This window comes from Bos taurus, chromosome 19 (assembly GCF_002263795.3).
Source record: "Bos taurus isolate L1 Dominette 01449 registration number 42190680 breed Hereford chromosome 19, ARS-UCD2.0, whole genome shotgun sequence".
NCBI classification, from domain to species: Eukaryota; Metazoa; Chordata; class Mammalia; order Artiodactyla; family Bovidae; genus Bos; species Bos taurus.
In genome coordinates, this window is record NC_037346.1 from 46,278,944 (window position 1) to 46,292,686 (window position 13,743).

Genomic DNA, 13,743 nt, shown 5'->3' on the forward strand with positions numbered 1-13,743 from the left:
TAGGTAGAAGGATAGATTTTAATGCTCCAGGGCACAAAAAGTTCATTGATAACTTTTTTATTTTTAAATATATTGCTTTTGAAGTATTTGATACTTAGAATATATGTAATGTTTATGTAAGTTATGAAGCATAAAACCAGTAACCATGAACCCATCTCCCACTTTAAGAATTATAACATAAAATAGCATTGATTTTAAAAAATGTTTTTATTGTAGTAAAAGTCACATAATATAAAACATATTATTTAAAAAAAAATTTATTGGTCTTAGTTGGGGCTCTCGGGCATCTCTCTGGTTGCGATGCGAGGGCTCTGGAGCATGTGGGTTCCCTAGTTGTCCAAATGCAGATAGAATCTTAATTTCTGGACCAGGGATTGAACCCATGTCCCCTGCATTGGAAGGTGGGTTCTTAACCACTAGACCACCAGAGAAGTCCTGAAAACACTATTTTAACCGTATTTAACATATAGTTCAGTGGCACTCACATTGTTGTGTGAACCAGCAGTTTGAATCCTGAAAGTGATGTCGCATCACTGTCCCAAGAAATTGCAGAGAAGAGTGATGAAAACCTCAGACACACTCTTTTTCTTTCTCTCATTCCACAGCCCTGCCTGGCTGCCTCCTGCCATAAACCAAAGCCACCGCTCACTCGCACCAGTTCAGAGTGGGGTCTCCCTCACCCAAGGAGTATCTCACAATTTTCTTCATTTCTTGGTATTTTCTGTTTATAATTCTTCCACAGTTGACCTTGGTGGGGTGCACCAGTCATACTGGTTCAATCAAGTTTAAGGATTTTGAGCACTTGCTCTGAGCTAGGCACTGCTCTAAGCATTATCACCTGTATTAACTCATTTAATCCTCACAGTCACAGGTTATATTAGCAGCCCCATTTTATGGATGGGAAAACTGAAATATAAAGAAGTTAACTAAGGGGACTTCCCTGGTGGTCCAGTGGCTAAGACTCCTCGCTCCCAATACAGGGGCTTGGGCTTGATCCCTGGTCAGGGGACTAGATCCCACACGCACAACTAAGAGTTCTCATGCCACAGCTAAAGATCCTGCATGTTGCAACTTAAAAAAAAATCCCACAGGCTTCAAGAAAGATAGAAGGTCCTATGTGTCGCAACTAACATCTGATACAGCCAAATAAATAAGTTAACTAGTTTGCTGCTGCTGCTAAGTCGCTTTAGTTGAGTCCGACTCTGTGCGACCCCACAGACGGCAGCCCACCAGGCTCCCCCGTCCCTGGGATTCTCCAGGCAAGAACACTGGAGTGGGTTGCCATTTCCTTCTCCAATGCATGAAAGTGAAAAGTGAAAGGGAAGTCGCTTAGTCGTGTCGGACTCTTAGCGACCCCATGGACTTCAGCCTACCGGGCTCCTCCATCCATGGGATTTTCCAGGCAAGAGTACTGGAGTGGGGTGCCATTGCCTTCTCTGAACTAGTTGTCTAATTGGCAAATTAGTCAGGACTCTGACCCAGGACTCTAACTCCTGACTGGGTCCTTGCGGCAGAGCCTGGCTTGTCCAGTGCCCTCTATGGGGACAGATAAAAGCAGTGTTGGCCAGGGATTGCCCCATGATGTCCAGCTGATGAGACACTGGCCAGAAGAGAGGAGGGGCTGGTGACAAGAACAAGGCATTAACAGCCAGGCCTGTTGTCAGCAGCGTTTGATCCCAGGCAGGAGGCTCTAACTGATCTCTCTCAGGGCAGGACACAGACGCTGGTGGTCAGAGGCAAAGGGAGGAGGATGTGTGAGCGGGTGTCAGCCCAGCCCAGTCGGTCCCGGTGGTCTCCGTCCTGCCCTGTGCATTTGTCCAGATTCGACATGTGGTGTAAGCTGATTGGTGTGAACTGTTCTGCGTTTTCCATCTCCTCCTTCTGGTGGCAGCATGTGAGTGGCTGGACCCACTCTGGCTGGGGACCATGCGATGACTCCCCGGAGGCTGTAGTCAGGCTGCCGGTTCTTGCTACCTCTTCTTTCCTTTGCTTTGATTGGTCAACACATATTGAAGGATAAAACCCCGCCATAGGCCCCCTGAAGGGTACTCTCAGGAGTGTGTGTGCTCTCAATGGTGTCTTACTCTTTGGAATCCCATGGACTATAGCCTGCCAGGCTGTTCTGTCCATGGGGTTCTCCAGGCAAGAATACTGGAGTGGGTTGCTATACCTTCCTCTAGGGGATCTTCCCAACCCAGGGATCTAACCCACATCTTCTCCATTTCCTGGAAGGTGGATTCTTTAAGCCTTAAGGTACTCTATGTGGATGAAATTGGAAGCAAATGTCAGTGACTGTGAGGCAGAATGAGGACCATAAGAAAGTGGAACCTCTGATCCAGTTCCTGGGGTCTCATGAACTGTGGGCATCACTGAGTTTGAGTAATAACCAGGCTAGTGTCGGGTATCTTGACTCCTGATGTGTGTTTCTTCCTGGGAAACCATAGCTCTGGTCACTTCTGAAGTGCTAGCCACTTTGTTTTTAGCTGGGGTTGCTTAAAGAGAGTCAGAAATTGATTTGAGGAGCATCTCCTTCCCCACTGGGGTTTCAGGCAGGCAGGTTCCTCATCTGAATGTCGCTCACAGGCAGGCTGCCTAGCCCCAGGGAGCTGCTACATGCTTTCTGAGCCACAAATATTTTACTCCGTGGGTACCCAACGGCTGCCCTTCCCCTCTCCCGTTCCCTTCCACCTCCTTCTCGTTCCTAAACCCACACCTTACAATCTTGTTAGCCACTGCCACCTTAGTCATCCCTCCCTCCTGTGGGCCCCTCTCCTGGCTGTCTTTTTGGGAAACCTGAGATACCAGAGCCCACCCCTAGCTTCCTCGGCCTCAGAAAGCAAAGTGAAATTGACAACTCTTGTTTCCGCTGTGCCAGAGATGGTTTGTGGTGCCTAACTATTATTTCATACAAATCTCATAACAGCTTGAGAAGAAAATGTTTACTGTTGAGGATCCTGAGGGTGCTGGGCCCAAGATTTAGAAATGGCAAAATCAGGATTCAGACCTGTGCTTGTCTGCCTCCAAAGCCCACGCCTTTTCTGTGTTTCCAGATCCCCCAGCCCGATTCAGCGTTCTCAGCTTTCTAACCTCAGAGCTCTGTTCCCAAGCAGGTTGGACACTTTGTTTTGCCTTAGAATTGAAAGCAATTAAAAAAAATTTTTTTAAGAATAAATAAAAGAGGAGAAAGAAGAAAAAGAAAGGAAAAGACAGCCTTCCAGCTGCCTGTCTTTAGGCGATCATACTTCTTCCCAGAATGATTAGAATAACTTGTTCTTCTATTCAACTGGTTATTTTTAAACTTTTAAACCATTGAACTATATCCTAGGAAATGACTGTGGGGCCTCCAGCATATAAACACACAGGAGTCATACTGATTGAAGTGGCAGGGGTATGTCCCTTACAGCCGGAAGCAAGTTAAGGAAGCCTTACATATCTGTTGACCACTGAAAGCTCCTGATTATCTCTCATTTTAGAGATAAGGAAGCTGGGGCCCAGACGGGGAAGTGGCTGGCAGTTAGGACTAGTAACTTCCGGCTCTTGTAGCTTCTGGCCTGCAGCTTTCTTTCTTTCTAATAATTTTTATGTATGTATCTGTTTTTGGTTGTACTGGGTCTTTGCTGCTGTGCAGGCTTTCTCTAGTTGCGACAAGCGGGGTGTACTCTTTGTTGTGGTGAGCTGGTTTCTCACTGCGGTGGCTTCTCTTGCTGTGGAGCATGGGCTCTAGAGCTCGGGGACTTCATGGCTCCCGGGCTCTAGAGCACAGGCTCAGTAGTTGTGGCTGTGTTGCTCCAGGGCATTTGGGGTCCTCTCGGACCAGGGGTCGAACCTATTCTCCTGAATTGGCAGGCAGACTCCCGTCCTCCACTGCGCCATCAGGGAAGTCCCTGGCCTGCCGCTTTCTACAGTGTGGCTCTCTCTGCACCTCGTCCAGGAAGGGAATGTGAGTAGGGTCAGAGAGAGACGGAGAGTCTGGGCTTCCTCCTCCCTCCTTCCTCATCACCAACAACCTGAGCTCCCAACACCCTTGGAGGAGGTAGTCAGGGAGAGGACAGCTGGGGAGTACTAAAGGGTGCCAGCAGGTGACAAGGAGTCAGAAGGAAGATAGAAGGCAGAAGCGGTGGGGGGAGGAGAAAAGAGCCAAGGAGCTGCCATGCCAGCCCAGGACAGGACTGGCCTAGGGTTTGGGCCCTGGTCTTGCTCTAGGATCCCTTGGATGAGTCCTGGTCCCCTTTCCTGCCTCAGTATCTCTTTTTTTTTTTTTAAATATGTACTTATCTATTTGGCTGTGTGGGGTCTCAGTGTGGCACAGGGCCTCTCTAGTTGGGGCATCAGGCTCAGTAGTTGTGGCACGGGCTTAGTTGCTTCACAGCACATAGGATCTTAGTTCCCAAGCAGGGATAGAGCCCACATGCCCTGCATTGCAAGGCAGATTCTTATCCACTGGACCACCAGGGAAGTCCCCTGCCTGTTTTCATTGGCGGCTTCTCTGCTTACCGAGGGAGGGAGCACGTACAGTGTACAAGAGGGGCAGGTAGTGTAGGAGCACCACTAGACACAGGGAGCTGGGAACGGCTGAAGGTCTCATGGTAGCTCTGACGTTTCCTGGGCCTCAGGTTCCTCGTCAAACCAGGAGGGATGAGACAATCTCTAAGGGCCCTTTAGACTCTGATGATGTGGGACCTGGAGCCTATGCTGAGGGAACCCAGAGAACGGGCAGATGTGGACTCTGGAGGACCAGGTGTTAGGTGCTCTAGAAGTCTTGTTTTATAGGAAAGGAAACCAGACCTAGAAAGGCTCTGACTCTTCTGCTTCTCTCAGCTTTACTTCTCTTCATCCTCTGAGCTATAGAGCTGTGCAATTCTGTGCAGTGGATAAGCTTTTTTATCATTGTTTTTCTGAGCTTTTTTTTTTTTTTTAATAAAAACAGTACATGCTTGTAAAAATTTCCATGAATACAGGAAGTGAAAAAACTAAAAAACTGAAAATTGCTGTCATCCTCCTGCCCTTACCCTTCAAGTCCCCAGGGGTGTCTCCTGTTGACAGTTTGGTGTGTATTCTTCCTGACCTTTCTGATGAGCCACACACATACGTGTCCCCCACTCTATGGGGTTATAGTATCAATTATTCAAGCACAAGTCTTCCCACGTGGCACAGTGGTAAAGAATCAGCCTGCCAATTCAGGAGACTCTGGTTTAATCCCAGGATCAGGAAGATCCCCTGGAGTAGGAAATGGCAACTCACTCCAATATTCTTGCCTGGGAAATTCCATGGACAGAGGAGCCTGGTAGGCTACAGTCTGGGTTGCAAAGAGTTGGACACAGCTGAGCATTCATGCACTGCATTCAAGCATAAACTTTAGAATCAAATACACCTTTGTCCTAATCCTAGTTTATAGCTTATTAGCTGAATGGCCTTGCTATTTGACTAGTTTTAGTCTCATTCTCCTCATGTACAAAATGGGAGTAATAATAATATCTACCTTATAGGATTGTAGTGAAGATTTAAGGAAATTTTGTATGAATGACAGTTAACTACAAGTGCCTGATACCTAGTAAGCACTACGCACGCACGCACACACACACACACACACACACACACCCCCCCCAGGGGGCACAGAGTGAGTTACAGGTATAGTAAAAATGAGACTCAAGTTTTCTGACCTCTAGTCTCATTGACTTTCAGCCGAACTGTCTGCTTCTCACTCTGGCCCTGCTGGGCACAATTTACATGCTCCATTTTTGTTGAATGAATGAAGCTGTAGGGGGTGAACCCAGGAATCTGAGGTCTGCGGGAGTTCCTGGGGAGCCAGCTCTGAGAGATGGAGGGTTTTACGCTGTGGATTGGGAGGGTGTGAGACAGTGCCGGTTGGCTGGACCAGCTGCTGCTCTGGTGCTGCAGGCAGGAGTTAAAACTCAGGGCAGAGCCGAGGCCCCAGAGTGGCTCTCGGCTTAAAGGATCTTGGCTTAAAAGGAATGTGCAGTGGGCTGCCTCTGCTCAGGAGGGGCTAAAAAAAGCCTGGCCCTCCCCTGGGCTTTGTGTGAGGGTTATCAGCTGCTCAAGTCAGCTCATCTCTCTGGCTGGACTCTGGCATTTTTGAGAGGCTCTGTTTCTCTGGCCCCTCTGGGTGTCCACCAATTGACAGGAAGGGGTCAGCCTTCCTGTCCCCGAGGTGGAGGCCGTGGGGAGTGTGAAGTGTGGGGGGAAGGGCCGGGGGAGGGGGCTGGTAGCCCCAAACCTGGTGACAATACACAGTTGTCAGCTGTACCCTGCTGGTGTTTCTTCCTTTTATAGTCAGCAGCAGTTGCTCTTGCTCTCACCCAGCCCCTCTCTGGGGGCTCCTGCCCAGGATAAAAGGGGCAGGAGGCGGCCCAGGCTCCCATCTCATCTCCCTGGCGCTCCACATCTCCTGATTCCTTCCTAGGTCCCACCTCCTCGGAAGAGCCCAACAGGACAACATGCCTCCCAAGAAGCCTGAGCCTAAGAAGGAGGTGGCCAAGCCAGCCACAGCCCCGGCCGCATCTCCTGCCCCACCTCCTGAGCCCCTCAAGGAACCTGCCTTTGACCCCAAGAGTGTAAAGGTGAGTGAGCCTCAGCCACTGGGATGGGGGTGGGGGTGACATTCAGGGTTCTCTTGGCCCTGGAGCTCAGAGATCTGCTTCATGGAGGCTGGACTGGGGTGAGGGCTGAGGTGTCTGCGCCCACGATCATAGTCCCAGGGGTGATGGACAACGTGCTGGGGAGCGCTCTTTTGGTTGGTAGGCTGTTCTTTTTCCTCAAGAACAGCTTTCTGCCCTGACTGAGGAAGCCCTGCTCTGTTATCCCACATTTGCTCGGTAAAGTCGGAAATGGCAGGGAGGCACAACCAACCAACCACCCAAACTATTTTTCAGGCACCACAGTGAAGAAAAAAGACTGTGTGATATCTTTAAGCGAAAAGACGCAGAACAATCACTTCCGGTTTATTGCAGAGTAGGTGATGTCAATAGCGAGGGAGCATGATTTCTGTGTGCTGGGGACTGGGAAAGGCTTCACTTGCAAAGACCCTTGCAGTGGATGGGTGGTGGGGGCAAGGAGACCCTAGGTAAGGTGAGAAGAGCCAGCTTGCCTCTCCTTTTCCCTACCCAGGTGGACCCCTGCTGCCTGTGGGTTCTAGAATCATTCAGCGTTTCTCTTCCTCCTTCACTTGGAGCCTTCACTTCACAAGAGGTGTTGAGAGTTTTGGAGGTTGCATCGCTTGACAGGCCGTGGCCCAGTGGTCAGGAGGCTGGGGTGTTCAACCCTCAGCCCGTCTGTAGTCTCTTTTCTTCCTCATCTGTGCCCTTACCCTGGGCTCCTGCGTGGAGTATGCAGTGGTCCGACCCATCCCAGTCTGAGACCCTCTGTCTCAGCAGGTGTGGGGGCTGGGCCAGGCTCCCTCTCTGCCCCGCCCTGCTCCCTCTCTGCCCCGCCCTGCTCCCTCTCTGCCCCGCCCTGCTCCCTCTCTGCCCCGCCCTGCTCCCTCTCTGCCCCGCCCTGCTCCCTCTCTGCCCCGCCCTGCTCCCCTCTCTGCCCCGCCCTGCTCCCTCTCTGCCCCGCCCTGCTCCCTCTCTGCCCCGCCCTGCTCCCTCTCTGCCCCGCCCTGCTCCCTCTCTGCCCCGCCCTGCTCCCTCTCTGCCCCGCCCTGCTCCCTCTCTGCCCCGCCCTGCTCCCCTCTCTGCCCCGCCCTGCTCCCTCTCTGCCCCGCCCTGCTCCCTCTCTGCCCCGCCCTGCTCCCTCGGCTGCCCCGCCCTGCTCCCTCTCTGCCCCGCCCTGCTCCCTCTCTGCCCCGCCCTGCTCCCTCTCTGCCCCGCCCTGCTCCCTCGGCTGCCCCGCCCTGCTCCCTCTCTGCCCCGCCCTGCTCCCCTCTCTGCCCGCCCTGCTCCCTCTCTGCCCCGCCCTGCTCCCTCTCTGCCCCGCCCTGCTCCCTCGGCTGCCCCGCCCTGCTCCCTCTCTGCCCCGCCCTGCTCCCTCTCTGCCCGCCCTGCTCCCTCTCTGCCCCGCCCTGCTCCCCTCTCTGCCCCGCCCTGCTCCCTCTCTGCCCCGCCCCTGCTCCCTCTCTGCCCCGCCCTGCTCCCCTCACACTGGAAGGCTCCTCTCCTTGGAGCTGGTATAGACCCTGCCTGCTGACTCAGTCATTTCAGGCCTCTCAGCTATCTGGCCCAGCTGCTTAAGGAATGGAACTGGGAAGGGATGAGCCAAGGGAGGAGGGGCTCAGAGCCCCCTGGAGACTCCAGCAGTTTAAAGCATCAGCGCCAGAATGTAAGAGGTCAAGTGGCTACTGGTATGAAAAGCTATTAATAACTGGTTGGGAATGGTGGGCCCTTGGGGATCTCAGCCTCAGGGCAGAGCTGGGGGGTTGGTGAGTTATCAGATCAAAATTACAGCTCAGGGCCTGGTTCTATGACAAAGAGGCCAGGAAACTAGCCTCCAGAACTCTAACTGGATGACACTTGTTGGCTCTCCCAGCGTTCTTCCGAGTGTCCACAGCCCTGGGGGACCTGCCACCGTGCCCAGAACCATAGGGTTAACCTATGGTCATTCCAGTAAGGGAGGAGTTAAGCAGACCTGGCTTGGCCAAGAGATGGAGGCAGTTTCCCCACCACTGGGCTTGGTTATGGGACACTCTGGGGAAACTGAGGCAAAGGAAAAGACCTTGAAAGTGCCCGAAGCTTTTCTAGGTCATACACCACTCCCTCTGTGAGCAGAGCCTAGCAAGAAAAGCTGACTATCTCCCCTTTTAGGAAACCTGTATTTCTGATTAGTTCTGATAACGTACTGTTCCTGTGGGTCAACCTAGTCTGGACAAGAGCTGCCTGCTGCTATCAGTGGAGTGCCTTCTCTTTGGCCTATCACTTCCCCTCCAGCACCCACCTTTCCCAATTTCTTGCCTCTGGTTGCAATTGTCTTCTCCATGTCTGGGTCTTCCAGTTCTAGGAGTTGTTGAAATTGCTTTAAAGTGGAAAAAAAATTAGGTATCTTTCACGAGGGTCATTTCCCCTCTTATACTTACCCAGTTCCTTTGCTTAGAAGGTTCTTTGCTCAAAGACAGAGCAAAAGTATAAATGAAATAAACCAGACGAAGACAAATACTTCGTGGTAGAACATGCCTGTGGAATTTAAATAAAAATAAAAAGTCAAACTGTAGAAACAGAGAGTAGAAAAGTTGTTGCCAGGGGCCGGTCTGAGGATCTAATGTAAAACATGGTGACTACGATCAGTAATACTGTATTGTATAATTGAAATTTGCTAACAGAGTAGAGGGCTTCCCAGGTAGCACTAGTGGTAAAGAACCTACCTGCCAACGCGGGGGACATGAGAGACACTGGTTTGATCCCTGGGTCGGGAAGATCCCCTGGAGAAGGGAAAGGCAATCCACTCCAGTGTTCTTGCCTGGAAAATCTCATAGACAGAGGAGTCTGGCGGGCTACAGTTCATGGGGTCACAAAGAGTCAGACGTGACTGAAGTGACTTAGCACAGCACAACAGAGTAGAACCTAAGTGTTCTCACAAAAATAAAATAGAAAATAAATAAATAAGGTGACACATTATCAGTTAACACATGGGAGGAATTCTTTCACAATGTATACATATATTAAATCATCACAGTGTACACTTTCAATATCTTACAATTTTGTCAATTATACCTCAATAAAGTAGAAAAAATTTTAAAAAAAGATAAAGCAAAGGTAAACTTAAGTCCAATGTGTGTGGTTATGACTATATATTCTGATGTTATGTTTTTATATTAATATTTCTTACACGTTTACTCCTGGGACTTAAAGCATTGCAAAGTAAGGCAAGTGGCACCGTTCCTCAGAGGGTTCATTCAAGGCATCCTTTGCCCCATTTGGGGGGTTTCTTTAGCTTTCTGGCCACTGTCACCTACACCTCTGGCAAAGTCCGTCCTGGGCATGGCCAGTTGCTTTCCCCACACAGTGTAACCTTTTTCCTGCTCTCCTAGCTCATTCTGGCCACCTTCAGGGGTTCTCATTAGTGACGTCAGCTTTGGATGGGCACAGAGCAGCAGAACCAGAACTAGGAAGAAGAAGAAGATGCTCCAGGATTGGTCTCCACCACCAGTGGAGGGCGGATTTGAGGGGGTGGTGGTGGATAAAGACCATGAAGTAACACACGAGATGCTAAATTAAAATGATGACTCATGCTTGTTCATTGTCATTCATCTTCAGAGCTTTCCACCTTCTGCTTTTATACTCAGATTTGAATTGAGGGGAAGAAAATCCAAAATTTACTCCTTGCAACAAATAGTTTTTGAGTACCTACTCTGTGTCAGGTTTTTTCTTTCCAATTCCCTGCCCGGTGGGGACCCGGCTTTTAAGGAGCCACGGTACACGTAAAGGCATGACTGGAAAACAGGAAGCATCCTGGGCTCGCTCACACTAGGCTTCCCTGCAGGGTGCCTGGGAGGGATGTGTGCTGAAGGAGGGGCTGGAGTGGAAGGGGGTGAGGGAAGGCTTCTTGAAGGAGGTAGATTGAAAGTCAGTGTCAAGTAGAAAGGGGAGAAACCATTTACAGTGGCTAGGATGGAATTTACATTTGATCCAAAGGAATTATAATAAGGAGTTGTGTGGGCTCCAGAGTTATTCAGAGCACTTCTCTTTCCCTCTCACTTGGAGCCATCACTTCATAAGTGGTGTTGAGAGAGCTTTGGAGGCTGCAGTATTTGATAGGCTGTCAGTTGTGGCTTGGTCATCAGGAGGCCAGTGTCTGACTGTCAGCCCATAATCTCCTTCCCTCCTCATCTGGGTCTACGGCAGGTGACCCAGCATCCCCGGAAGCTGTTTCTGCTTCTCACTGGAAGCCGTTAGCAGTCCCAGCCCTCATTCCTCTGTGTTTCTCTCCACAGATAGACTTCACTGCTGACCAGATCGAAGGTGAGTACTAATAACTCCAACACCCCCTCCACACCCTCTCTGTTGTGACTCCTGGGGAAGGGGTTGTCATGATCACCATAATAGTAATCATCAGTGTCACTGTCATCACCATCATCGCTATTGTCACCATCACCACCACCACCATCATCATCACCATCATTTCATCACCATCATCACTATCGTCACCATCACCACCATCACCATCACCAGCACCACCATCATCATCACCACTAGCATCACCATCATCACCACCATCACCATCACCATCATTTCATCACCATCATCACTATCGTCACCATCACCACCATCACCACCACCACCATCATCACCACTAGCATCACCATCATCACCACCACCAACATCATCACCACTAGCATCACCATCATCACCACCATCACCACCATCACCATCACCACCACCACCATCATCATCACCATCATTTCATCACCATCATCACTATCGTCACCATCACCACCATCACCATCACCAGCACCACCATCATCATCACCACTAGCATCACCATCATCACCACCATCACCATCACCATCATCACTATCATCACCATCACCACCATCACCATCACCACCACCACCATCATCACCACTAGCATCACCATCATCACCACCACCAACATCATCACCACTAGCATCACCATCATCACCACCATCACCACCATCACCATCATTTCATCACCATCATCACTACCATCACCATCACCACCATCACCATCACCACCACCACCATCATCACCACTAGCATCACCATCATCACCACCACCACCATCACCATCATTTCATCACCATCATCACCATCGTCACCATCACCACCATCACCATCACCACCACCACCATCATCACCACTAGCATCACCATCATCACCACCACCACCAACATCATCACCACTAGCATCACCATCATCACCACCACCACCAACATCATCACCACTAGCATCACCATCATCACTACCATCACCACCATCACCATCATTTCATCACCATCATCGCTATCGTCACCATTACCACCATCACCATCACCACCACCACCATCATCACCACTAGCATCACCATCATCACCACCACCACCATCATCATCACCACCACCATCACCATCATCACCACCATCACCATCACCATCATTTCATCACCATCATCAGTGCAAACCTGTATTTGAGTCAGGGTACACAAAGGCATGACGGGAAACAGTTATGCAAAATAGCAAGTATAGGGAATTCCCTGGTGGCCTCATGGTTAGGATTCTGGGCTTTCACTGTCAGGGTTCAATCCCTTGTCAGGGAACCGAGATTCCCAGTGCGGCCGAAAAAACAATCCAAAAAACAAACAAAAACGCCACCACAAACAAACAAACAAAAACAAAACAGCACGTATGGGTTTACTCTTTTTTGACTGTTCTTACTTAAGCACTTTACATGCGTTAATTTATTTAATTCTTACCACAACCCTATGAGGTAGGGACTATCACCACCCCACTTTACAGGTGATAAAACCGAGGCATAAAGAGGTTGGGTGGTCTGCTCAGTCTCACACAGATAGTTGGTGGTAGAGCGAGGATTCCAACTAAGGCAATCTGATTCCAGACTTGAGTTCTGAACAGCTCTGCCAGACAGCCTGGAACATAACAGATGCATAGCAAAAAAAGGTTTTTTTTCTTTTCTCTACACTAAAATCCAAGATATTTAAAAGCCATCATTTCTGTTCCTGTTATTGAAAAGCCCTCCTTAGGCTACCAGCTCTCTCCCTCTGCATCATGAAGTCTGCCAAGACGCTCAACCCCCTAATGGTGGCAGGCCCAGCGGTGTCTTGGGGGGACCCTAGTCCACCTGTGGTCTCCATCAACTCTTCTCTATCTTTGATGAAGACAATTTGTTTTCTCAATGTTATATAAATATTATTAAGTGTAGCTTCTAGGCAAGTCCCTCAGCCCTTCTTTTGTAGGATTCTGGTGTTTTGAGAACGAAATGTTTCATCATGTGATGTCTACTTTAGAGCCTCACCCTCACTGCAATTTATCCCTCTGTTTCCCCCATCAAATCACTCTTGGACAGAAAATCATATGAACTGGAAGGGACCTTGATTTTAAGCACTGGCTATGTTTGAAAAATTAAACTAACACAAGCACATGATAAAAATTAGTATACTACTTAAAAATAAGTAATGAAAATAAAAATATTTTCCCCTTGCTTTCCTTTCATGCTGATCTGCTCTCCCCAAAACAATCATTGTTAACAGGTCTATGTATCCCTTGATAAAAATATATCATGTTATACCAGTACATATGTAAGTATGTGTAAAGTTTACACAGATTGAGTCCTAGGGTACATACTCTCCTGCATCTTTCATTTAATATGCATTTGGGTTCAACAATATATAACACAGTATATATTATTTAATAATCTATTTAAATGTTTTTTTATATTTAACACAAAACAGTTCTACCTCATTCTTTTAAAACATTGTATAGATTCTCACATGTTGATACACTTTTTAATCCAATTAGTTCATATTGCTAGACCTTCAGATTATCCCCAGTTGGGGGAAAAATCATTATGCTTTCCCCAGGAGACTTTCCTAGCAATGAGTCAAAGTATATGTGCATTTTATTTTTTTTATTCTTAAAAATTAATTAATTAGGCTGCCTTGGGTCTCTGGGGCACACATAGTCTTCACCATGTGATGCAGGAGCTTATGTGACAGCTCACAGACTCTCTAGCTGTGGAGAGTCGCTTAGCTGCTCCTTGGCATATGGGATCTTGGGGCTTCCCAGATGGCGCTAGTGGTAAAGAACTCGCCTGCCAACTCGAGAGACATAAGCGACGC

General features: G+C 49.1%; 1 protein-coding gene across 7 annotated transcripts in view; it reads left to right on the forward strand.

The window, feature by feature from the left end:
• Positions 1–13,743, forward strand: part of MYL4 (myosin light chain 4) — a 39,453-nt gene that overhangs the window by 18,223 nt on the left and 7,487 nt on the right. For 3 of the 7 annotated variants that reach the window (XM_059877793.1, XM_059877791.1, XM_059877794.1), the window contains 2 exons: positions 6,422–6,578; positions 10,883–10,910. In XM_059877793.1, coding sequence (XP_059733776.1) covers positions 6,456–6,578; positions 10,883–10,910 — 151 coding nt within the window. In that variant the 5' untranslated portion in view covers positions 6,422–6,455. Of the gene's footprint in view, positions 1–6,080; positions 6,170–6,378; positions 6,579–8,078; positions 8,278–10,882; positions 10,911–13,743 lie in introns of those variants that run through there. The other 4 variants (XM_059877792.1, XM_059877795.1, NM_001075149.2 and 1 more) reach the window with 4 other exon arrangements.